This window comes from Peromyscus maniculatus, chromosome 9 (assembly GCF_049852395.1).
Source record: "Peromyscus maniculatus bairdii isolate BWxNUB_F1_BW_parent chromosome 9, HU_Pman_BW_mat_3.1, whole genome shotgun sequence".
Classification (NCBI taxonomy): domain Eukaryota; kingdom Metazoa; phylum Chordata; class Mammalia; order Rodentia; family Cricetidae; genus Peromyscus; species Peromyscus maniculatus.
In genome coordinates this window covers 64,200,510-64,225,612 of record NC_134860.1, presented here as the reverse complement: position 1 = coordinate 64,225,612, position 25,103 = coordinate 64,200,510, and the positions used below count along the sequence as shown (strand labels likewise).

General features: G+C 54.7%; 1 protein-coding gene across 5 annotated transcripts in view; it reads left to right on the top strand.

Annotated features, from left to right (window-relative positions):
- The first annotated feature begins 1,584 nt into the window (after positions 1 to 1,584).
- Positions 1,585 to 25,103, top strand: part of LOC102903841 (L-gulonolactone oxidase) — a 35,120-nt gene continuing 11,601 nt past the window's right edge. Inside the window, exons 1-7 of one of the 5 annotated variants that reach the window (XM_076545237.1) lie at positions 1,749 to 1,800; positions 13,119 to 13,185; positions 16,497 to 16,699; positions 17,966 to 18,067; positions 19,979 to 20,104; positions 21,678 to 21,772; positions 22,972 to 23,062. In XM_076545237.1, coding sequence (XP_076401352.1) covers positions 16,697 to 16,699; positions 17,966 to 18,067; positions 19,979 to 20,104; positions 21,678 to 21,772; positions 22,972 to 23,062 — 417 coding nt within the window. In that variant the 5' untranslated portion in view covers positions 1,749 to 1,800; positions 13,119 to 13,185; positions 16,497 to 16,696. Of the gene's footprint in view, positions 1,801 to 9,046; positions 12,851 to 13,100; positions 13,186 to 13,409; positions 15,394 to 16,496; positions 16,700 to 17,965; positions 18,068 to 19,978; positions 20,105 to 21,677; positions 21,773 to 22,971; positions 23,063 to 25,103 lie in introns of those variants that run through there. The other 4 variants (XM_076545238.1, XM_076545235.1, XM_076545239.1 and 1 more) reach the window with 4 other exon arrangements.

The window sequence follows — 25,103 nt, the reverse complement described above, 5'->3', positions numbered from 1 at the left end:
CATGACCCCAGCCCTTTGGTGAACTCTGGACCATTGACATTGATTTTCTTGTCAATGAATGTTTGGGGGGGGGAACTAGGTCACAGCTGTTATTTAACAAGCTGAGTCTCTCCTACAGGAAGAAATATACAATAAACCCTGGCCCTCGGTCATACAGTGAGAACAACGCACATTGAGCAACATTTTTGCTGATTTTTATTTCTTTCAATGTACTTTTATTTTCTTTTTCAATAAAAGAAATTTATACCATTGCTGTGACTGTCTTCAGTTGGGGAGGGAGTATCTCACTGTGGACCAAATAGCCAGAAAGCCTCTGCCCTGGAGCCAGGTCCCGAGAACCTGGGCAGAGGAGGGAGGGAGTCCACAAACAGGTCCAGGCTGTGAGACTTCCCAGACCTGTGCCACGGCACAGTTCATCAAAAAGAAGACTTCAGCCTAACTCCAGCTGAGAGAGAAACTGTGGAAAAGGAAGCAGGGCAAAGCTGGCTTGAAGTTGGAGGGACTGGGCTTGGGGGGAGTAAATGATGTAACCGGGCCTTTTAGGAACAAGGCAACAATCTGGTTTGTCTGACCATCCTCAGGACCCCCCTTCCTCAGCAGCAGCTTGGAAAACTGCAGGTCTTTGATAACTGGTCAAAGGATGGGGCATGAGTGTCTCTCTGGTTCTGGGTGGTAACACAACATTCTGAACTGCCTAAAAGGCCACGAGATGCCTATCTAGCCAGGGCGTTCCAGTAAATAACAATGGTGTATGTAGTGGGTAGCTGCTCTGGCTTTGACCTTGAAGCACAGCCCCTAGAAAGGAAGCAAGTAACTGTTCTCCCTGCCTATGACCTTGAAGTACATCCCTTCCCCTAGGGCATGGCCTCTTGGGACCCTTAAGAACTGAGATGCACGTATTCGGTGTTCTCTCCCTCGTAGTTTTTGGATGCTGAGATGGACCATGGCTTGGCTTTCCAGGATCCTATGATAACTCTCCTGTGCTGTAGAGAGTTTTTGTTCCCTAATACATTCCTTGCCATTTAAGCAGACTCCATTGTAGCAGGAATCTTAAAAGTTCTCATTAATAAAATCAAACCTAGTGCCAGTTATTGGGGTGAATGCTGGAAGATCAGAGAAGCAGAACAAGCCACAGTTTCCTCACCTCGCCAATTCCTCAGCTGATCCTGTTTTCTCAGACTGGAAGCTTCTATGTCCTCATCCAAATGGATCTCAGCTGAACTGTTGCTAAAACCTAAAAGCATAACCAACCTCTAGTTCCTTGTTCTCATGCCTTAAATTGAAAGATCCCAGCATACTAGCTTAGCCTAACGCCATTTCAAGTAAGGTCTGAAAAGCGCAGGGTGTCTACAGCCGGCCTCCTGGCCCCAGAAAAGGGTACTAAAGGTCAGAAAAACAACTTGGAGCCAGGCAGCAGGCGTGTCAAGCTCGGGGAAAAACCACGAGCTGCCCTGAGTTTGAACCCGGCCTCATTTGAATCGTCCAATCAGAGCCCTGTAAACCATGAGTTGCCCTGAGTTTGAACCCGCCCTCCTCGTGCTCCTGCTGCCCGACCCTATAAAAACCCTCCGCTCCAGCCCGGGGGCGCGCCAGTCTCTTGAGCTTCTTGAGGGACTGTGTTGCCCCGGGTACCCGTGTTCCTGAATAAAGCCTCTTGCTGTTTGCATCTGACTTGTGGTCTCGTGTGATCTCTGGGCGAGGGTCTCTCCAGAGGGAAGACTGCCTTCGGGAGTCTTTCATTTGGGGGCTCGTCCGGGATCTGAGACCCCCACCTCGGGACCACCGACCCACTGTCAGGAGGTAAGCCGGCCTTGGTGTATGTCGTTTCTGTCCTGTCAGAGTGTTGTCTGTTTGCGCGCCTGAATCGGTCTGGAGTCAGTGGGGCTGAAGGAGCTGACGAGCTCGGACTTCGCCACTGCGACCCTGGAAGACGTTCCACGGGTCTCTGAAGTCCCCTTCGGGGGCACGGGAAGTCCCCTTCTGGGGCACGGGAAGTCCCCTTCTGGGGCACGGGAAGTCCCCTTCTGGGGCACGGGAAGTCCCCTTCGGGGGCACGGGAAGTCCCCTTCGGGGGCACGGGAAGTCCCCTTCGGGGGCACGGGAAGTCCCCTCAGGGGCACGGTTTTTCGGGGCCACCCCCGTATCAGAAGGATACGTGGTGCTGGCAGGGGACGGAGAATTCAAACACTCCGTGTCCCCATCTGAGTTTTTGCTTTCGGTTTTACACCGGAGCCGCGCAGCGAAACTGTTTCTTGTTTGTGGTGTCGGTCTGTTTTGCGTTCTGTGTCTAATCCTTCTCCATCCAGGCTCGGCGCCTCCTGTCATAGCGCCGGCTGCGACCACCTCAGCGGCTGCGCTCGCGGCGCCTCCTGTCACGGCGCCAGCCGCAACCACCTCAGCGGCTGCGCCCTCGGCGCCTCCTGTCACAGCGCCGGCCGCGACCACCTCAGCGGCTGCGCTCGCGGCGCCTCCTGTCATGGCGCCGGCCGCGATCCCGGCGGCTGCGCTCGCGGCGCCTCCTGTCATGGCGCCAGCCGCGGCCCTTCCAACGGCTGCGTTCACGGCGCCTCCTGTCATGGCGCCGGCCGCGATCCCGGCGGCTGCGCTCGCGGCGCCTCCTGTCACGGCGCCAGCCGCGATCCCGGCGGCTGCGCTCGCGGCGCCTCCTGTCATAGCGCCGGCCGCGACCACCCCAGCGGCTGCGCTCGCGGCGCCTCCTGTCATGGCGCCGGCCGCGATCCCGGCGGCTGCGCTCGCGGCGCCTCCTGTCATGGCGCCAGCCGCGACCACCTCAGCGGCTGCGCTCGCGGCGCCTCCTGTCATGGCGCCAGCCGCGGCCCTTCCAACGGCTGCGTTCACGGCGCCTCCTGTCATGGCGCCGGCCGCGATCCCGGCGGCTGCGCTCGCGGCGGCTGCGCTCTCGGCGCCTCCTGTCATAGCGCCAGCCGCGATCCCGGCGGCTGCGCTCCTGGCGCCTCCTGTCACGGCGCCGGCCGCGACCACCTCAGCGGCTGCGCTCGCGGCGCCTCCTGTCATGGCGCCAGCCGCGACCACCTCAGCGGCTGCGCTCCTGGCGCCTCCTGTCACGGCGCCGGCCGCGACCACCTCAGCGGCTGCGCTCGCGGCGCCTCCTGTCATGGCGCCGGCCGCGACCCCGGCGGCTGCGCTCGCGGCGCCTCCTGTCACGGCGCCAGCCGCGATCCCGGCGGCTGCGCTCGCGGCGCCTCCTGTCACGGCGCCGGCCGCGACCACCTCAGCGGCTGCGCTCTTGGCGCCTCCTGTCATGGCGCCAGCCGCGACCACCTCAGCGGCTGCGCTCCTGGCGCCTCCTGTCACGGCGCCAGCCGCGACCACCTCAGCGGCTGCGCTCGCGGCGCCTCCTGTCATGGCGCCGGCTGCGACCCCGGCGGCTGCGCTCGCGGCGCCTCCTGTCACGGCGCCAGCCGCGATCCCGGCGGCTGCGCTCGCGGCGCCTCCTGTCACGGCGCTGGCCGCGACCCCGGCGGCTGCGCTCGCGGCGCCTCCTGTCACGGCGCCAGCCGCGATCCCGGCGGCTGCGCTCGCGGCGCCTCCTGTCATGGCGCCAGCCGCGGCCCTTCCAACGGCTGCGTTCACGGCGCCTCCTGTCATGGCGCCGGCCGCGATCCCGGCGGCTGCGCTCGCGGCGCCTCCTGTCACGGCGCCGGCCGCAACCCCGGCGGCTACGCTCGCGGCGGCTGCGCTCTCGGCGCCTCCTGTCATAGCGCCAGCCGCGACCCCGGCGGCTGCGCTCGCGGCGGCTGCGCTCAGGGCGCCTCCTGTCATGGCGCCAGCCGCGATCACCTCAGCGGCTGCGCTCGCGGCGCCTCCTGTCACGGCGCCGGCCGCGACCACCTCAGCGGCTGCGCTCGCGGCGCCTCCTGTCATGGCGCCGGCCGCGATCCCGGCGGCTGCGCTCGCGGCGCCTCCTGTCACGGCGCCGGCCGCAACCCCGGCGGCTACGCTCGCGGCGGCTGCGCTCTCGGCGCCTCCTGTCATAGCGCCAGCCGCGACCCCGGCGGCTGCGCTCGCGGCGGCTGCGCTCTCGGCGCCTCCTGTCATGGCGCCAGCCGCGATCCCGGCGGCTGCGCTCGCGGCGCCTCCTGTCACAGCGCCGGCCGCGACCACCTCAGCGGCTGCGCTCGCGGCGCCTCCTGTCATGGCGCCGGCCGCGATCCCGGCGGCTGCGCTCGCGGCGCCTCCTGTCATGGCGCCAGCCGCGGCCCTTCCAACGGCTGCGTTCACGGCGCCTCCTGTCATGGCGCCGGCCGCGATCCCGGCGGCTGCGCTCGCGGCGCCTCCTGTCACGGCGCCAGCCGCGATCCCGGCGGCTGCGCTCGCGGCGCCTCCTGTCATAGCGCCGGCCGCGACCACCCCAGCGGCTGCGCTCGCGGCGCCTCCTGTCATGGCGCCGGCCGCGATCCCGGCGGCTGCGCTCGCGGCGCCTCCTGTCATGGCGCCAGCCGCGACCACCTCAGCGGCTGCGCTCGCGGCGCCTCCTGTCATGGCGCCAGCCGCGGCCCTTCCAACGGCTGCGTTCACGGCGCCTCCTGTCATGGCGCCGGCCGCGATCCCGGCGGCTGCGCTCGCGGCGGCTGCGCTCTCGGCGCCTCCTGTCATAGCGCCAGCCGCGATCCCGGCGGCTGCGCTCCTGGCGCCTCCTGTCACGGCGCCGGCCGCGACCACCTCAGCGGCTGCGCTCGCGGCGCCTCCTGTCATGGCGCCAGCCGCGACCACCTCAGCGGCTGCGCTCCTGGCGCCTCCTGTCACGGCGCCGGCCGCGACCACCTCAGCGGCTGCGCTCGCGGCGCCTCCTGTCATGGCGCCGGCCGCGACCCCGGCGGCTGCGCTCGCGGCGCCTCCTGTCACGGCGCCAGCCGCGATCCCGGCGGCTGCGCTCGCGGCGCCTCCTGTCACGGCGCCGGCCGCGACCACCTCAGCGGCTGCGCTCTTGGCGCCTCCTGTCATGGCGCCAGCCGCGACCACCTCAGCGGCTGCGCTCCTGGCGCCTCCTGTCACGGCGCCAGCCGCGACCACCTCAGCGGCTGCGCTCGCGGCGCCTCCTGTCATGGCGCCGGCTGCGACCCCGGCGGCTGCGCTCGCGGCGCCTCCTGTCACGGCGCCAGCCGCGATCCCGGCGGCTGCGCTCGCGGCGCCTCCTGTCACGGCGCTGGCCGCGACCCCGGCGGCTGCGCTCGCGGCGCCTCCTGTCACGGCGCCAGCCGCGATCCCGGCGGCTGCGCTCTCGGCGCCTCCTGTCACGGCGCTGGCCGCGACCCCGGCGGCTGCGCTCGCGGCGCCTCCTGTCACGGCGCCAGCCGCGATCCCGGCGGCTGCGCTCGCGGCGCCTCCTGTCATGGCGCCAGCCGCGGCCCTTCCAACGGCTGCGTTCACGGCGCCTCCTGTCATGGCGCCGGCCGCGATCCCGGCGGCTGCGCTCGCGGCGCCTCCTGTCACGGCGCCGGCCGCAACCCCGGCGGCTACGCTCGCGGCGGCTGCGCTCTCGGCGCCTCCTGTCATAGCGCCAGCCGCGACCCCGGCGGCTGCGCTCGCGGCGGCTGCGCTCTCGGCGCCTCCTGTCATGGCGCCAGCCGCGATCACCTCAGCGGCTGCGCTCGCGGCGCCTCCTGTCACGGCGCCGGCCGCGACCACCTCAGCGGCTGCGCTCGCGGCGCCTCCTGTCATGGCGCCGGCCGCGATCCCGGCGGCTGCGCTCGCGGCGCCTCCTGTCACGGCGCCGGCCGCAACCCCGGCGGCTACGCTCGCGGCGGCTGCGCTCTCGGCGCCTCCTGTCATAGCGCCAGCCGCGACCCCCGGCGGCTGCGCTCGCGGCGGCTGCGCTCTCGGCGCCTCCTGTCATGGCGCCAGCCGCGATCCCGGCGGCTGCGCTCGCGGCGCCTCCTGTCATGGCGCCAGCCGCGACCCCGGCGGCTGCGCTCGCGGCGCCTCCTGTCAAGGCGCCAGCCGCGACCACCTCAGCGGCTGCGCTCGCGGCGCCTCCTGTCACGGCGCCGGCCGCGACCTTCCCGGCGGCCGCCCCCCCCATGATGACCCCGCTCGCTGGGGACTCGGAGGAAGAAAAAAAAGCAGAGAGTTTTCCTGGAGACCTGGAAGCAGGTTCCGGGCGATGACGGGAGGCCAACCCAACTCCCAAATATCATCAATGCCGCCTTTCCCTTGACCCGCCCAGACTGGAACTTCAATACACCTGAAGGTAGGGAGCATCTACGTCTCTATCGCCAGTTGCTCTTAGCGGGTCTCCGAGCGGCCGCCAGAAGGCCTACCAATTTGGCTCAGGAAAGGAAAAAGAAAAAGGAAAAAAAAGAAAAGGAAAGGAAAGGAAGAATCACCCGCTGCATTTTTAGAGAAGCTGAAGGAGGCTTATAAGATGTACACTCCGTATGATCCAGATACCAGTCTAGCTCAGATATCCGAACCAAATTGCAGCGGTTGGAAAGTTTGCAAGCGCTAGGTTTGCCAGATTTATTGAAGGAAGCAGAGAAAGTGTTCAGTAAGAGAGAAACTCTTGAGGAGAGTGAGGAAAGGAGATGGCAGAAACGTGAGGAAAGGGACAAAAAAACAACATAGGGAGATGAAAAAGGTTTTGGCCACCGTTGTGTCTCAGGGACAGCAGAGAGAGGGAGATAGGTTGGGAGAGCGAAGGAGGCCACCCCTTGATAAAGATCAATGTGCTTACTGTAAGAAGAAGGGACCAAGAGTCACAGGTCCTAAAGGAGACCCCCTACAAATCCTTGCCCTCAGTTTAGAGGAAGAATACCGTTTGTTTGAGGCAGAACCCACGGAGAAGTCACCTGAGGAGCTACAGAACTGGCTGAGGAAGTTTCCTCAGGCCTGGGCAGAGACTGGGGGCTTGGGGTTGGCACGCGATCAGCCACCGCTGATGATCTCACTAAAGGCCTCCGAGACTCCCGTTTCAATCAGACAGTACTCAATGTCACGGGAAGCTCATGAGGGGATCAAGCCCCATATTCAGAGGCTCCTGGATCAAGGGGTGTTAAAGCCCTGCCAGTCACCTTGGAACACCCCTCTCTTGCCTGTTAAGAAACCGGGGACAGGAGACGATAATCTCCATCCCCCCTCCTCGGAACCCCCACCAAGTTCGAGAATTCCTGGATACGGCTGGGTACTGCCGCCTTTGGATTCCTGGCTTTGCCGAACTGGCAGCCCCATTATACCCCCTCACTAAACCAGGGACCATGTTCCAATGGGAAGAGAAACATCGGAAAGCGTTTCAACAGATCAAAAAGGCCTTACTCGAGGCCCCGGCTCTGGGTCTGCCAGATCTAACCAAGCCCTTTGAACTGTTTGTGGATGAGAACTCAGGCTACAGGATGGCCTCCATGCTTCCGCATGGTGGCAGCCATTGTCATATTACTCAAAGATGCCGGAAAACTGACTCTGGGACAACCATTGACTGTGCTGGCCTCCCATGCAGTGGAGGCCTTGGTCCGACAACCACCGGACAGATGGCTTTCTAACGCCAGAATGACTAACTATCAGGCCTTACTGCTGGACTCAGACCGGGTAAATTTCGGGACCACAGCCTGAGAAAGACCCCGTGCCCTATAGCCCAGAAGACCATGAGCTAGCAAAGAAAATGGGGGCGGACTGGGAACAAAGAAGACAGGCATATATACTAGGGGACCGGATGGTCATGCCAACCTCCCATACCCGATATATGCTGAGATTCCTCCATGCATTGACCCATTTGAGCAAAACAAGATGAAGACCTTATTAGACAGAGAAAACACCTGGGCAGTGCTGCTGAACCAGGATCAGGTACTCCAACAGGTAACTTCCACCTGCCCAGCCTGTGCTCAAGTCAATGCAGGAAAGGTTCATCTAAACAAGGGGGCCCGCCAAAGAGGCCATCGTCCTGGTGTTCATTGGGAAATAGACTTTACAGAAGTAAAACCTGGACTCTATCTCCTGGTCTTCGTGGACACCTTTTCTGGATGGATCGAGGCATTTCCAACCAAGAATGAGACGGCTAACGTGGTAACAAAGAAACTGTTGGAAGAAATCTTCCCCAGGTATGGGATGCCTCAAATATTGGGGTCGGATAACGGGCCTGCCTTCGTCTCCCAGGTAAGTCAGAAGGTGGCCAAACTATTGGGGGTTGATTGGAAACTCCATTGTACATACCGCCCCCAGAGCTCAGGACAGGTAGAACAAGCTAATAGGACAATTAAGGAGACTCTAACCAAATTAACGCTTGCAACTGGCACTAGAGATTGGGTGCTCCTACTTCCCTTGGCTCTCTATCGAGCCCGAAATACTCCTGGCCCACACGGCCTAACCCCTTTTGAGATCATATATGGGGCCCCACCTCCTGTTGTAAACTTTCTCCATCCTGATATTTCCTCTTTGGTCACCACCCCTACTTTAGAGGCACATCTTCAAGCCCTCCAGTTGGTGCAGAAGGAGGTCTGGAAGCCCCTGGCCAAGGCTTATCAGGAGCAGCTGGACAAGCCGGTGGTGCCCCACCCCTTCTAGATCGGGGACTCCGTTTGGGTCCGACAACACCAGACCAAGAGCCTGGAATCACGGTGCAAGGGGCCCTACACTGTCTTGCTGACCACCCCCACTGCACTCAAGGTCGACGGGATTGCTGCGCCCGCGGCTCCTCTTCCTCCCCCTCCTTTTAATCTCTACCTACCCCCAGGGGACTAGGGCGGCAGAGAGCCCGCACCTAGCTAAGAGGCTCACTTGGCAGGTCATCTCACAAACTGGGGAGACGGTCTGGCAAACGACCGCCTTTCACACCCCCTTTACATGGTGGCCTAACTTACATCCAGATCTCTGCCAATTAGCAGCAGGGTCAGAGGACTGGGACATCCCTACCACTGACCCCATGAACCCCAGAGCACCAGACGTCTGTCAGGATGGTAAGGGAACTTGCAAATGTAGTGACGGGAGATACGGATGTGGCCACCCTGAAGCCAGGGCAGCCCTGTCACAACTATCCTTCTACGTCTGCCCCCGGGATGGTAGGGACAGAAAGCTGATTAGCCAATGTGGGGGTTATGAAAGTTACTTCTGTAAAGCATGGGGATGTGAAACAACTGGCAATACCTATTGGAAGTCTTCGTCCACTTGGGACCTCATTAGGGTAAAAAGGACTACCCAAGGGGAAAGCCGCACATGGCGCCCACTCACCCGAGCACATTGTTGGGGTTTCCCAGGCGAGCTTAGTACATACTGGGAGGGGGAGGGCCCCTGTATAAACTTCATCTGCAACCCCCTAAACATATCCTTTACTCAGAAAGGAAGGGGGACGGCACAAGATTGGATTAAAGGAAAAACATGGGGACTTAGATTTTTCATGACAGGACAGGACCAGGGATTTACCTTTATGATTAAACTTAAAATTGAGGAGCCCTCCGCCTCTATAGGCCCCAACCAGGTTCTCGCTGACCAAAAGCGCCCCTCTTTACCTGCTCCAGCACCCCCGAGGGCTACCACCCGACCCAATTCGGTCATTCGCCCAAGCACGGCTCCGAATGCCGCTGTAACCCCTGTCACCCTCCAACCACCCAGACCCGGTACGGGAGACCGGCTATTGAATCTTATAGAGGGCGCTTACTCAGCCCTCAATGTTACCAGCCCAAATCGGACTCAGGAGTGCTGGTTATGCCTAGTTTCCACACCTCCCTATTATGAGGGGGTGGCCGTAGTCGGAAGTTTCACCAATCCCTCTTCACCCCCATCAGGATGTGCCTCAACACCTCAGCATAAGCTTACAATCTCCGAGGTGTCAGGACAAGGACCAATTTATCAGGGAACGTGTTTCTATTGTTCAGACCTTGGTATTGACCCAACAATACCAACGACTCAACCAGGTGGAAATGGAGCCACATCCCTATTCTTCCCCATGAATGGAGGATTCCATTCCCTGAGATAAGAAAATGGGGGAATGAAAGATCCCAGCATACTAGCTTAGCCTAACGCCATTTCAAGTAAGGTCTGAAAAGCGCAGGGTGTCTACAGCCGGCCTCCTGGCCCCAGAAAAGGGTACTAAAGGTCAGAAAAACAACTTGGAGCCAGGCAGCAGGCGTGTCAAGCTCGGGGAAAAACCACGAGCTGCCCTGAGTTTGAACCCGGCCTCATTTGAATCGTCCAATCAGAGCCCTGTAAACCATGAGTTGCCCTGAGTTTGAACCCGCCCTCCTCGTGCTCCTGCTGCCCGACCCTATAAAAACCCTCCGCTCCAGCCCGGGGGCGCGCCAGTCTCTTGAGCTTCTTGAGGGACTGTGTTGCCCCGGGTACCCGTGTTCCTGAATAAAGCCTCTTGCTGTTTGCATCTGACTTGTGGTCTCGTGTGATCTCTGGGCGAGGGTCTCTCCAGAGGGAAGACTGCCTTCGGGAGTCTTTCAAAATAACTTTCTGCTTCCTGCCATCACTTCCTGGGATTAAAGTCTCTTGTTACCATGCCTAGCTATTTCCAGTGTGGCTTTGAACTCACAGAGATCCAGATGAATCTCTGCCTCTGGAATGCCAGGATTAAAGAGGTGTGTGCCATCATTTTCTGGCCTCTATATCTAGTGACCCCAGATAAGTTTATTAGGATGCACAATATTTTGGGGAACACAATATCACCACACTCCATGGATTTCTTGCTTTAGGTATACCATTGCCTCTGCCCTTAAGAGTTGATCCAAATGGTCCTGTCAATCACCTGGGCAAAAAAACTGTCTCTCTGGAAAGCTGTCTATCCCAGAAAACTTAAGAAATTATATCAACTACCTAAATATGATGGTCAGCCTTTGGCCACTGTCCATCACCCTAAGAGGTAATGGTTCTTTATCCTTTGCCCAATCTCACCCTCAAGACTTCTAGTTATTTATGTCTGTCTTCTGCATTTTGTTCTGTGGATCTTGTCTGAATTCACTTAACAGAAATCATGAGGACTGGGGATTCTTAGACTAGAGGATGATCCTGGGGTCACAGGGGTCCCAAACCTGTCTCCCGGGTAACCTTGAAAACGTATAGAGAAGTCCAAAGCTTGTCTCTTTAAATAAAATTATATTCGTACTTCATATGACTACAAATTTAGTTTTGAGCACATTAAAAATTTGATCATTTATAAGGTGACCACTCATTTGCACATCTTAATTATCTTTAACAGTTTACAGCAAGTTACTCGTTTGTATAAAATTAGGATTTTACAGTTTTAGACATACATCTCTAAGTTAATTCTTGTTAACCTGAGTATACCTTTATAACCTTAGAAATTTACCGTACAAAAATCCACTCTAATCCCAAATATCTTGGAAACCTGCCCTTGTCTCCTTAGTCTAAAAAGAAGACAGAAATAATAAGCAGAGGGGTCATTAGGACTAAGAAATTTCACGGGGGCTGCCTTTACCAATGGCAGCCACAGCTCTTCCTGGCTTTCCTTCCGGCAGGTTTTTCCTGCTAGTGTCCTCTAGAGACAGAGGGCCGGCAGTTCAATATGACTGCCTTGTTTCAATAAGATTGGCTTTCCTTGTTTACTATTATTAGTTTTAAAGCAAGGAAGCTGAGCTGGAGGAGCACATTGAGCCTTTTCTTCAGGCTTGTCTCCTTTCCATTCCTAAACTATTCGTGTCCCACCTGTTCCAACTTTCCGTTAACGAGACTCCATCCTTAAGTACCCCATTCCAAACGTTTTCTTCCACTATACCCTTTCTACATTCACAATCCTCCTGCAACATTCCTTTTTCTCTCAAGTTAGGTCCGTTTCCATTCTGCGTCTCTATCCTTCACGTCCTGATTTTGCTATGAGGTTTAGTTGACCTCAGTTAATGCTTAGCCTCCATCTTCCTTCAGGAGAGCCATTTGGGGTGAGGGTGTGCAAACTGGGGTTCCAAAGCTATCCATCATGACTGGAAAACTCTGATTCTTCCTTAGTCTGTCCAATACACTACCATCCAAATTTAAATAAACAGCAGAGTCAGTGAAATTGTTCAATGGCTGAGAAACAGCTAATAAAAGCTGATTGAGCCTCGCGGTGGCAGTGGCGCACACCTTTAATCCCAGCACTGGAGGCAGAGACAGGCGGATCTCTGTGAGTTCGAGGCCAGCCTGGTCTACAGAGTGAGACCCAGGACAGGCACCCTCCCCCTGTAAGAAAAAGCTGATTGACTGTAGCAGGCTTAGACTTTGGAGTTGTATCACCTGGGATGGGTACAATCTTTGTGGAACATGTGGAATTTGTGTATGGAGTATATGTTCCTTGTCTTTTTAAAGAGTCATCTACAAAAGCATTAAAAGCAATCTTTTTTAGATTGAAAAATAATAATCTACAGAATTTTTAGATGTAACTTTAGGCAATATCCATAGGATATCTTTAAAAATCTTAAGAGGGAATGTAATGGCTATTCTTGGTTGTCAACATAACTGTATCTAGAATGAGTTACAATCCAGAAATGGAGGTCCTACCTGTGATCTGGATCTTGAGGTGAAAAGACAACCTGCCTTTGATCCCAGTCTTGAGGCTGGAAGACACACACCTCTGCTCCAGATCTTGCCATGGGAGACACACGCCTTTAATCCAGACCTTGAGGCTGGAAGGCACATCTTTAATCTGGGCCACACCTTCTGCTGGATGCTATCTAAGGGCAACAGAAGAAGGAAAAGGTTCATTCTTCGCCTGCTTGCCACGGCCTTGCCAGCACATCCATCCATTCCTTCATTGCCTTTGCCTTGACTTCTCCAAGACTCCAGCACATACAGAAGACCAGCGGGGACAGCCAGCCTCGTGGGACCGAGCAACTGCTCAGACTTTCTATTCGCTGCCAGCCATTGTCGGATTAGTTGACTGCAGCCTGTAAGTCATTCCAATAAATTCCATATATGGGGGGGGGGGGAGAGAGAGAGAGAGAGAGATTCATTCTGTACGTCTTGTGACTCTAGAGAACCCTGACTAATACAGGGAATATTTTGGATCCCATGATAATACAACCTGCCACTTAATATCAATGAAAAAATAATAGTCTTTACCAGTAAGGAATTATTTCTATGAATTATTGCTTTAACAACTGAATTATTTAATAAATTAATAACCCGCTCTACTTTAGATGTTGCATTTGTTGTAGAATTTAACTGAGAGCTTCCAGAACACAGCTTAAAGAGCAGAGCCAACTCCTTAGTAGTGACAAACAGGTAAGAGCGTACCCAATGGTGACCTAAACTTTTTAATTTTGCTCTTACCATGAAAGCTGAGCATTTATTTAAGCATTGATTAGATGAGCAGGGGAAGAGACCATCCTCCATATAATGAATTACTAATACTTTTTTGGCTTTTTGAAAACAGGGTTTCTCTGTGTAGTTTTGGAGCCTGTCCTGGATCTTGCTCTGTAGACCAGGCTGGCCTCGAACTCACAGAGATCCGCCTGGCTCTGCCTCACAAGTGCTAGGATTAAAGGCGTGCACCACTGCCACCCAGCCAACTACTACCTCTTGAAATTTAAACAGCATTGGCTTAGTGCTTTATGCCCTGGCTGCAATTATTTCTGAACTAGAAGTTGCGCTTGTTTTCACCCCCTCATCCCCCCCACCCCCACCCCACCCCCCACCCCACCCCCCACCCCACCCCCCACCCCCGCAGCTGAGGACTGAACCCAGGGCCTTGCGCTTGCTAGGCAAGAGCTCTACCACTGAGCTAGATCCCCAACCCCTCTCTCTTTTTTTTTTTTTTCCACGAAGGGACCATACTGAGTTATTCCTGTTATGAGGGAAAAACAAACATTTAAACAAAAAGCAAGCAAACAAAAAGTTCCGAGGCAACCAAGCTAGCTCAGGTTTGGTGGTGGAGTCCCACAGGTCATTCCTTGGAACTCACTCTCCTCCACCAGACCTTGGAGGCAAAAGGAAGAAAAAGAAAAAAAAAGCTGCTGGAGGGCTTTGAGTTCCAGCCAGTTCACTCAGGAGGGCAGGAGTCCCAATATGGCTCTGGGACCACTGGGAAGCCTGGGTCACTGGAGTCCATTTGGCTCACCCTGCTAAGACCTGCCAAGATGCGTGGCAGAAAATTTTCTCTCTCCTTTTTTTTCCTTCTTTTTTCCCCTTTTTCTTCCAAGCAATATTACTTGATTTTGATTCCAAGCACTATATTACTGTACTGCAGCTTGTAAAATAATTAAACGGTATTTTTATCTCCCCTTTGTCCTATCCTTATAACATTGCAGAGCTATAGCTCTGAATAATTTGCTCCTTTGAATCTTAATCTCAATAATTGCACAAAAGGCTTTGTCTCCAGGGACTGAGAAGAACCCATGTTCATTTCCTCTCTCACTGGGTGAGGGGACTGAGTTTCCTAAACCTCCTAGTTTCTATTTAAAGAAAACTTCCCTTGCCTTCTCCCAGGGTCGAGTGTCCCAAGTTGGGGTGCCAGCTGTGGTAACTGATTCCCATGTGGGCTTTACAGAAAGCAGGGAAGAAACAATTAGGGTGAGGTAAGGCTCAGCCCGATTTGACTGGAACCAGCACTGGCCTGGGACTTCTAGAGTCTGGTCCAAACCATTTTACTCCGGCCTTTAAGCGCGGCACAATTTTGGAAAAAGAGTATTCAGGTAACAATTAATTCAGCCCCAAGTACACAACAATTGAGGACATGTTTGCATTGACTCTTTGCCAAGTACATGTGGCTTCATCTCCGTGATAGTTTCTTGTGGACTTAGGATCAGTGCTCAGGATAAGGGTCTACGGAGCATGACAGACATAAACATGACATGTGAGTGTTGTTCCGGTGGAAACTCCACCTCAGCTCCTAGCACCCACATACCCAGAGTCTGGAATGTTCTGGTGGAAGCTCCACCTCAACTTTCCTCCCCCATCTCTCTCTCCCCAAACCCTGCCCCACCAAACACCGCTCCTCCCCGAGAGATGCTCAAGACCACTCCCACAGGGTATTTAAACTGCACCTCAGAAAACAGACACGTGGTTTTTTTGGTTTCCCACCCACACCCACACAGTCCCCTCTGGGGGCTGGAAAATCACCCGGGAGCATTTTACCCATTAAACCTGGGCTTTTTCATAATTCGGTTTGATTTGGATTGCTGTGTTGGCAGAGAGGCTTATGTGGGTGCAGAAACTTTTCAGGTGTCAGGATTGCTCTGGCCATAACATAGAAGTCACTGAGGCTGTTATATATAGCACAAGTGACATCACCCATAAGAGTGGTGGGTTTTATGGTCTAAAAGCAATGCTCAAGATTTAAGGAAAAAGGTCTTGACTAAGGAAAAACATACATTCTGGGAGACACAACAGAGCCTGTCTCTTCAGACAGAAATGGATCACCAGGTTATAAAACGACACCATCCCTGGTATTCCAGGAAGAGCTGCTAAGCACCTTGTTCCAAAACTGAAGAGGTGAGCTGTGGGTCAACTTTCCTGGCTTCTCCAGTGCTTATCTGTGTGCCCAAGGCCTTTTTGCCCTCCACACAAGAGCATTTAGTTCTCAAGAGATGAGTCCTGGGGCTCCAGAATACAGCCTCACCTTCATGGATAATCGCCCTAATTGGGAGGGTGGGCTGTACTGTGAGGTGTTGCTGTGCTTAGAATCCAAGGTAGCTGGGCATGGTGGCTCAGACCTTTAATGCCAGCACTGAAGGCAAGTGGATCTTCAAAGCCAGCCTGGTCTACAGAGTGAGTTCCAAGATAGCCACGATACACAGACAAACCCTGTCTCAAACAAATACACACACACACACACACACACAAAAAAAAAAAAAAAAAAGAATCCAAGGTGGCTCGAAGGACATGACTTGTCTCCATGCCTTCAGTAAAGGACAGAAGGACAGACACAAAATGGAGGCAGATGTATCAGGCTCCTATCCTGCTTTCAGTTACCTTGAGGGCCCAAGTGAGAAGTCTGATTTTTTTTTTGGGGGGGGGTGGGGGTGGGGGTGTGGGGAGGGTTTGAGACAGGATTTCTCTGTGTAACAGTCCTGGCTATTCTGGAACTCATTTTATAGACCAGGCTGGCCTTGAACTCACAGAGATCCGCCTGCCTCTGCTTCCCAAGTGCTGGGATTAAAGGCGTGCGCCACCATCGCCCGGCGAGTCAGTGATTTTTAACCAAACAGCTTTAAATGTCTGCTTCAGTAGGATATACCAGGTTACTGACTCTGAATGGTACTGGACTGTCACTCAGCAGCTCCCTCCCACAATCACCATAGGCCAGGGTGGAAGTGGGAAGCTATTTTGGGGGGTTCAGGGCTGCATAGGTACGTGGCTTTGGCATAGGTACCTGGCTCTGAAGGGCCCATGAGGCAGTCAGCTTTGTTGTGAGCCTGGGAGCGTGGCTGGTGACCTTCGGCTCCGAACCCCCAAGATTGGGTTCAGAGCTCGGGCAGTGGGTTTTCAGGAGCACAACACCTGCTGTTGAAGGTCGATCTTTCAGCCTTCCTGGGAGCATCCAGGCAGGGGGCAGGGCCCAGCTGCTATTCACAGGGATTGCCTGGATCTTGCAGGGGGAGGAGCCTCTTCAGCACTGTTTACCTGCCCATGCCCCAAGGCCTTGGTACGAGTGGCTAAACATCCAGTCCCATTCTGACTGAGGCAACCCAGAGCTGAGGTTGACTGACTGCTGCACCTACTGCCTGGGGCTTCGTCTGACTTTCTTTGGGAACGCTTCAAGTCAAGTCATCTGACACCCCGGACCACTGGAATCATGGTAGGAATGGCAGGGGCCATGTTGCAGCCAGTAGATCCGACCAGCTGTGCCCAGGCGGTACCTGTGAGCCAGGTGTGGGAGGGTGCACCTGTGAGCCAGCTGTGTCCAGACAGCACCTGTGATCCAGGTGTGGGAGAGTAAAGCCAGGCCAAGGCTGTGGAGCCATGGGACGGGCCACGGGACCCTCCAAGTGCACTTGGGGAATTGTTGGAGTTAGAAGAAGAGTTATGAGAGAGGAAGGCCTGGGCTGGACTCTTTTAACACCTTCGCTGGGTCTCTGAAAGCTTGGGAAAGACCCTTTACCTCTCTGAGCCTCAATTTTTGGCAGCTGAAAGAGGACTAATATCCTCTATTTGGTGACATTATTGTAAGATCTAATAAGATATGACACATATGCCGGGCGGTGGTGGTGCACGCCTTTAATCCCAGCACTCGGGAGGCACAGGCAGGCGGATCTCTGTGAGTTCGAGGCCAGCCTGGGCTACCAAGTGAGTTCCAGGAAAGGCACAAAGCTACATAGAGAAACCCTGTCTCGGGAAAAAAAAAAAAAAAAAAAAAAAAAGATATGACACATAGAAGACCCAGCAGTGTCTGGTTATACAGTGGTGTGAAACAAACAGGATTTTGATTTCCAGGCTTGAGGCCAAGAAGATGATAGTGCCATTTATTTAGCCCCTGAGACACACCCTGCTAGAGAAGCCAGACCCCAGCCCTTGTCTCCAGGGCCACCTCTTCCAGCTCTGTGCCCACAGCCCTGCTGGGCTGCAGTACTCTTACCTGCTGGGCTGACATCAATGTGCCTGGAGCAGGGATTGACCTGGTTTATCAGGCTCCATCCTTGCTTGACCCCATCCATCCACTTGGCCTCAGACTGGGCAGAATTCCCATCTGTCTCATCGGGAGGGATCACATGATAACAACATCAGGAAGCCCTGCGTGGGCTGCTACCTTCAGAGCAGCGGCTACCCGTTTGATCTTCCTAAGTGGCCTTGACCTAAGAACTGTGGAGGCAGGGTTGGGGATTTAGCTCAGTGGTAGAGAATTGCCTAGCAAGCTCCAGGCCCTGGGTTCAGTCCTCAGCTCTGAAAAAAAAAAAAAAAAAAAAGAACCATGGAGGTCAAAGGGAGCTTGTCCATATGTCCTGTTCACCCCCACCCCACCCCCACTCCCCTGCTTTGTGGCAGGGTGTAGGGCTGGTGATGTGGTTGCATACAATTAGGATAGTGGCTGCTGGCCTGCTGAGACCTGGCTCTCTTCCTGGTACAGGTCCATGGATACAAAGGGGTCCAGTTCCAAAACTGGGCGAAGACCTATGGCTGCTGTCCAGAGATGTACTACCAGCCCACATCAGTGGAGGAGATCAGAGAGGTGGGTCCATCGACACCACACCGGCTGCACAGCCTGCAGCCATGGCCCTGGCCCTGCAGCAGAGGCAGGCGTGGGGCTTCCTGGCCTAATGAGCCACCTCGGTCCCTAACTGCTGACCTGGTTGGGTAAACACAAAGCTCCTCTTCCTGCCTTCCCCAGCTCCAGGTCTGCCCTGCAGCCTGTAGTAATTTGGCATGTCCACCCCAAGCCTGCACAGTAGTGTACCAAGGGTGGCCATGTCTGCACTCCCCTCTCAGACTTCTGCAATGAACTCCATGCACAAACCTGTGTACGTGCGTGCACACATACATGTGCACATGTTCATGCATGCTTATGTACATCATTTGCATGAAAATACATGCATGTGGACCTATTCCTGCGCACAGGCATGTACACATTCATGTGCATATGCACACATAGGCCTCCTATGTGCATGCAGCTGTGCAGATGCACCCACACAAGTACATACATCTATGCACAGGCACACATAAGTCTGTGTGCACAGATACTTGTGCAAATGTGCATTTGTGCACATTTTTGAGTAGGCTTGTGAATACATACGCATATATACATATCTGCGCGCAAGCCCATGTACATATATGTGCATGAGTGCTTCTGCACACACAAACACACATGCACAGACACACATTTACACTTACATATGAGATGACCTTCTGAGAAGAATCAGGGTTGCTGGGGAAGGGCACTAGTGTAGGGATTGAAGCCTGTACCCTAAGAGACACGAAAACAAGCTGGAAAGCAGAAAAGTGGCTTTGATGGAGCTTGGGCAATTAGGGGATGAGGATGGGAGCCAGGAGTGCGCTTCCCGCACAGCCACCAGAAGATGGCTTCTGAGCCCACCTGAGCTTGTGGTAGTGACAGGGTACGGGGTAGTGTTTCCTTGGAGGACCAGCAAAACCCAGAGAAAATGAAAATGGGTGTGTGACCAAGCAGCTCCAGGATTGTGGTGTGACTTAATGACTTGCTCGGCCTTCAGCCTAAAATGTACCCTGGGAGGAGCGGGCGGCACAGCCAGCATTTCTCAGGCGATGCGATAGGATTTGTAAAACGTGGTCCCGGGGCACCTGGATGAATGTGTTTGAGCAGAAACACGAGGAGGACATAAGTGGATTCACTGAGGTAGCATTGTGAATCCATGTTTATTGAGCCAAGTATCTCCAGACATGCTCTACCTTTGCCAGCCCTGGGATGAGTCACAGTCAGCCATGGTCACCATTCTCTGTGGCCCTTTGCTGAAGCGTGGGGTAGATGAAGGGTGCTTGAAGCCACGTTGAAGCTCTTGGGTCCTATCCTGTCACTAGGATACCTTTGAAGGTTTTTTTATTGTTGAGGAATGCAGTAGGATTTGTCTTTTAAATGCTTACCTCACGTTCACGAAGCCCTGGGTTCCATCCTTGGCACTGCACGTATGGCCTGGCAATATACGCTGTGATTCCAGCACTGAGGAGGCAGGAAGATCAGGAGTTCAAGGCCAACTTTGGCTACACAGTGAGTTTGAGGCCAGCCTGGGTTATATAGGTCCCCAAAGGGAGGGACCCTCAACTGGCCCCTATGGTGGCTCTGTAATTACAACATCAGGGAGCCAGGAAGACCACAAACTAGAGGACAGGCTGAGCTGCATAGCAAGATCTTGTCTAGAGCCAAAATGGAAAGGGCTGGAACTGTGGTAGTGTGAACAAGAGCCACACACACACAGACTGGAAGGACTGTGGTTCTCTGTCCCGGCTTCTCTGGAAGCCTCTCTCTCGGCTTTCTGGAGCCAGGCAGGGCCACGAATACCAAAGACACCCCCTCCAACTTCTCCCCACACCCTGCAGGCTGCCCACAGCCCTGAAGGGCTCCCTGGCTTCCTCTCTGAGCAGATCCTGACTGACACTGTCTTCTCGGCAGGTGCTGGCCCTGGCTCGGCAGCAGAACAAGAGAGTGAAGGTGGTGGGTGGCGGCCACTCGCCTTCAGACATCGCCTGTACTGATGGCTTCATGATCCACATGGGCAAGATGAACCGGGTCCTCCAGGTACTGGGGCCCTTGGTCGCCCACTCTCAGCTTGTTCCTAAGCTGAGTAGCTTCAGCCTATGTCCCAGACTCCATGCATGAAATCTCCCAGCCTTTGCCTCAGTTCTCAGCCTCTTCCTGCCCTGGGTCCTCAGAGCGACACCCTGATCCCTGGGCTTCCTCTGAGCAACTGTCACCTGAGCCCTCCCTGGGCTTGCTCAGGCCACTTGTCAAGTCTGCCTGGCCCTCTGTGACCACAGAGATGATATATATCCACCCCATCTTTTGCTAACGATTCCATTCAAACGCATTCAAAGAGGTACGGAGAAATACATTCCCGAGAGTGGACTCACAGTGGCTGATCCAGGGGCACCCAAACTGACACTGGACTAGGCTTACGCAGAGAGAAATGAAGATCAGAGACGGGCAGTGACTTGCCTGTGGTCACACAGCAGACAACAGCAAAGCTGGACCCAGACTCAGAACTGCTATTGGCTTCCCACTGAGATACTGTCTGTGCAGTTCAGCCAGCCTCCACTTGCCTACAGGGGACTTGGGAGTCCCAGAAACATGTGCATAGGACTGCAGTCCTCACCTGCCGGGGCTGGCTCCCCTGAGCTGAAGTCCAGAGAATGCTCTCCCCTCCCCAGAGCCAGCTAGCAATGACCTAGGTTTCTCTACTGTGCTGGTATTCGCTCACACCGACAGGCCCTATCTATCTCTCAGCGAACATCAGCCATGGCAATCAGTCTGATTGCCATGTAGTGAGGACTTGGCTTCAGCAATTGATTTTCCAAGCTCTGTTCCTTGGGTAGCTGGAGGAGCAAGTACTTGGTATTTGGGGGGGGGGGGGATTCTCGTCCCATCTCTGACTTTTCTGTCTACATGACCTTGGGTCTTGGTACCTCCCCTGGCTGCAGTCAGATTTCAGGATACAGTACCCTGACAAACTGTGCTCAGCCATTTTTCTCCCTTCCCGGTTCTTAGCCATTGCCTGGGTCCTCGGGGTGAGAGCAGGCAGAGACTTCTGTCCTCCAAATAGCACGGCCAGGCGCTGTGGCAACAGACCCTGTCCCACTTTCCCAGTGTGGACAAGGTGAGGAGCATAGGTGTGGCAGTCCCCATCCTAGCCCAAGTGTCCCTGGGCAAAGCTCTTTGCTTCCCTGGTTCTCATTTCCTTTGCCTGTGAAAAGAGCACTTACATGGAACATCCCCAAAGAGCTAGAAGTGAGGTTCAGAAGGGAGTCTTTGCCCAGCATGTGCAAAGGCCCGGGCTTCCATTTACAACCCTAGATGAAGAACTGACTTGTGAGACCAGCACCAAGGAACCGAGGCATGCATCTGTAATCCCTTCCCTTGGAAGGTGGACGCAAGAGGATTGCATAGTTGAGGCCAGCCTGGGCTACATAGTTAAGACTGTTGCAAAGACAAATTGTCCCCAATGTCCCAGCATTCTTGGGCTCAGTAACCCTAGTTAGAGTGAAAAGTGGCTTAAGCTGACCACAGGCTAGGTTAGCCATCCTCACATTCCAGAGGGGTCTGACTGGGGACCAAGTGTGGCGTAGCTCCTCCCAGCCTGTGCTGGCTCTTGCAGGTGGACAAGGAGAAGAAACAGGTCACAGTGGAAGCTGGCATCCTCCTGGCGGACCTGCACCTAGAGCTGGACAAGCACGGCCTGGCCATGTCTAAGTGAGTCCCTCCTCCAGTCCCAGCTGGGCTGGGGCTGCCTCTCCCCTCCCTGCTCTGGTCCCCATACTCACGGGTCTGGCAGTGGGGTGCTCACACTACTTGGAGTGTACCCCTTCCTCACTCTCCCACGCAGGGTGCCTTACTTGTCATGCCCCCTAGGTTAAGGAGGGAAACGGGTCCAAGCTTAGCAGAGTTTCGAGCAATTGTCTTGAACCAGGATAAGAGAGTTGAGGGGTTCTATCAAGGTGACCTTGTTTGTGACTGGCTTTCACCTGAGAGGAAGCACGGCCTGAACACTGGTGTGGAAATCTCACTGCAGGTGGAATTAATTAACCCTGTGGACATCTGTGGCTGACCCTCAAGTGTTGCGGTCAGCTCACCTCAGCCTTGCTAGCACAGTCCCCACAATTCTACAGCGTGGAAACCATTGTCCCCTCCCCTCCCCAAAGATCAGGATGGCTAGGCTATTCATAGGGTGACAGCCATGTACAGATCATGTTTAGGCTCTAGAAGCAAGGACAAATGAAGCCCAGACCCCACCTTCGAGGAGCTCCAGCAAGGGACAGGTACTAGATGCAGAAACTAACCAGTACTGTGCAGGCAGTGGGTTCAATGTCAGCGACATGTGGAGGGTGCCAAAGGGGACCCTAGTTCCCCATTACTCATTCTGGGCCTGGACCCCCAGTCTCTGGAGCTTAGCTCTCTCCCAGAGCCCCGAGGAAGCTGTGTGGGTTTCCAAATAGGACAGGTGACTGGGCCCTCTCTCCCCCTCCTGCCCTTCCAGCTCAGGGAGGCACACCCACATAGACCTGCTGTAATGTCTGTGTGTTTAGAATCAGGGCAGTACCTGAGCCTGGGTGGGTTGGGGGGCAGAGGAGTCTCAGCCACAACATGGGGCTCCACTTAGAGAAGATGCCTTTGGTAGTTAGAGGAAGGGGGCCTGCCTGTTGGGCTACAGAGACCTCAAAGACTAAACATGTATGCCTTCCTGCAAACCGGCCCATGCTGGACATGGAGATCAGGGAACTGAGGCCCAGCGAGATGGGCTGATCACAAGCTGGGCCATCGAAGGTAAAGGGGGGTTCTCAAGCAGAAAGGTGTCTTCTGTCCTAACTAACACTTGCTGCATCTGGGGCTCCCATTGCCCTGAGAAGTCCGACTGATCTCTGTCCACCTCTCGCTCCACCTGCTGAGCCCAGTCTAGGGGCGGTGTCTGACGTGACAGTTGCTGGCGTCATTGGGTCCGGAACACATAACACAGGGATCAAGCATGGCATCCTGGCCACCCAGGTGAGTCCTCTAGATCCATGGCAGTGTAGGTCTAGCGCCACATGGACGTCAGGCACTTAACAGTGTGCCCAGAAACACCAACATCCTCCCCAAAACCTTACCAGGCCTGAAGGAGCCCCAGGCATATCAGTGTTTTAGCCAAGGGACACTCATCCCCACACACATATCCTCACAAGCAGCACAGGACAAGGGGGAACCAACTCTACTGGAAGTTATAACCAGGAGCCAGGCACGGTAGCAGCGGAGGTAGGACCTGGGGAAGGCATGGGGGTAACCTGTGGTAGAGTCTGTCCTTTATCAAAAAAAAGTTTTTATCCATATTACTACTCCCTGGTTACGTGCACACTGGCAGATTCCCTAGCTTCTGGGTACATGGCTGTCAAAATCCTCAGCTAAAATGAAGAAAGCCCAGTCCACAGGGAGAGAACTTTTATATAGACTTAAGGTCATAAATTAGCACTCATTAAATAGCGTCTGGCCAAATGGCAGTTCAGAGGTACCTGCATCAGGAGCGGCCTTTCTGAAGCCGAACGCCTTCAACTTTCCACACTGTCAACTTGGAGTCTTCCAAGGCCATTGAAAGGATGATAATCGGTGCTGGTTGCGGGCAGAAAAGCTGGTACGAGCCACGCCACGACTACCAGAGATACAGAGAGCTTTATTGGGAGGGAGGAGGGGATAGGAGAGAGGAGAGCCAGAGAAAGATGGTAGGAGCAGAGCAGAGAGCAGAGAGAGAGCATGGAGTCTGCATCTCCTTTTTAAGGCATGTACTGTAGTCGCCAGCGCCCCCTGGTGATGTAAGATGCAAGACCCTGAGCTGCGCATGTGCAGGAGTGAGGGCAGGATCCTAACAGCCATTGCCACCTCAAAGCCGGGCTTACTGCCCAAGGGGTCAGGGGTAACTGGGGATACAGTCAGGACTCCCAAGATAGGAGCCCAGTTCTTTTCACAGTCTAGGACTGATGTCAAGATGGTCGTGTCAGTTGCTACACCCTGCTCGTCAGGGTGTGAAATTAAAGTGGTCACTAGTAAAAAATGCACATAGGGTTTATTGGTTGCCTTTCTTTGGAAGTCCCACGGAGCAGGCCTGGAATCAAAGGGGAGGGTTTGTTCTGTGTTAGTCGCACGGATGACAACCATATTGATCATTTTTTGGCACTATAAAATGCCTGAGGGAAATCATCTTCAAGAAAGAAAAGTGTATTTTTTTTTTTTTTCTGGAGCTGAGGACCGAACCCAGGGCCTTGCGCTTGGGGCAAGCGCTCTACCACTGAGCTAAATCCCCAACCCTGAAAAGCGTATTTTTTGTTCATGGTTTTGGAGGGAGGGTATGACCCAGGAAACTTGCTTACCACACAGCAGCCAGCAAACAAAGACAGCAAAAGAAGGGACCAGGGACAGGAGAGATCCTTCCAGGGCACATCTTCAGTAGTGTATTTCTTCCAGTTGGACCCCACTCTTGATTTTCACAACCTCCATCAAATTAATAGTCTACCCGTGGATCACTGATGAGGTTAGGTCTGTCATGAGTTAGTGGCTTCCCCCAGACCCATCAGCTGGCAACCAAGACTTTAACACATGCACCTTTGGGGGACATTCAAATTCAAGCAAAACCACAGAAGCAAAGTGAAGGGGTGGACAGCTCTCACCTCTCCTCAGCTTACAGCAGGGGGTTAATCGCAGGCTTTTTGCTTGATCCTCCTACCTTCCTAGGCAGTGAGGACCATCATCTGTCAAGGTCACAGAAGCAGTTAATGAAGAGCCCCGCCCTTCCCAGGCCTTTAGATGCTCACAACGCATCTCACAGGCACGCTGTTCTCAAGGCTCTGAATCTTCAAAAATGGTCCAGTTTCTGTAACAAGTACCAGACGCCCCCTCTCACCACAGCTGGCCACAGTGTCCCTTTTCTGTCAGGTTCCTCCTCTCTGCTCTCCGGTCACTGTTAATCAGAATTAGTTCAGCTGTAGCTGTCCTCTCCCTGAGCAACCAACCACCAACTGCACATGTCAGAAGCAATTTCCCTCCAAATTAGCAGGTAGTG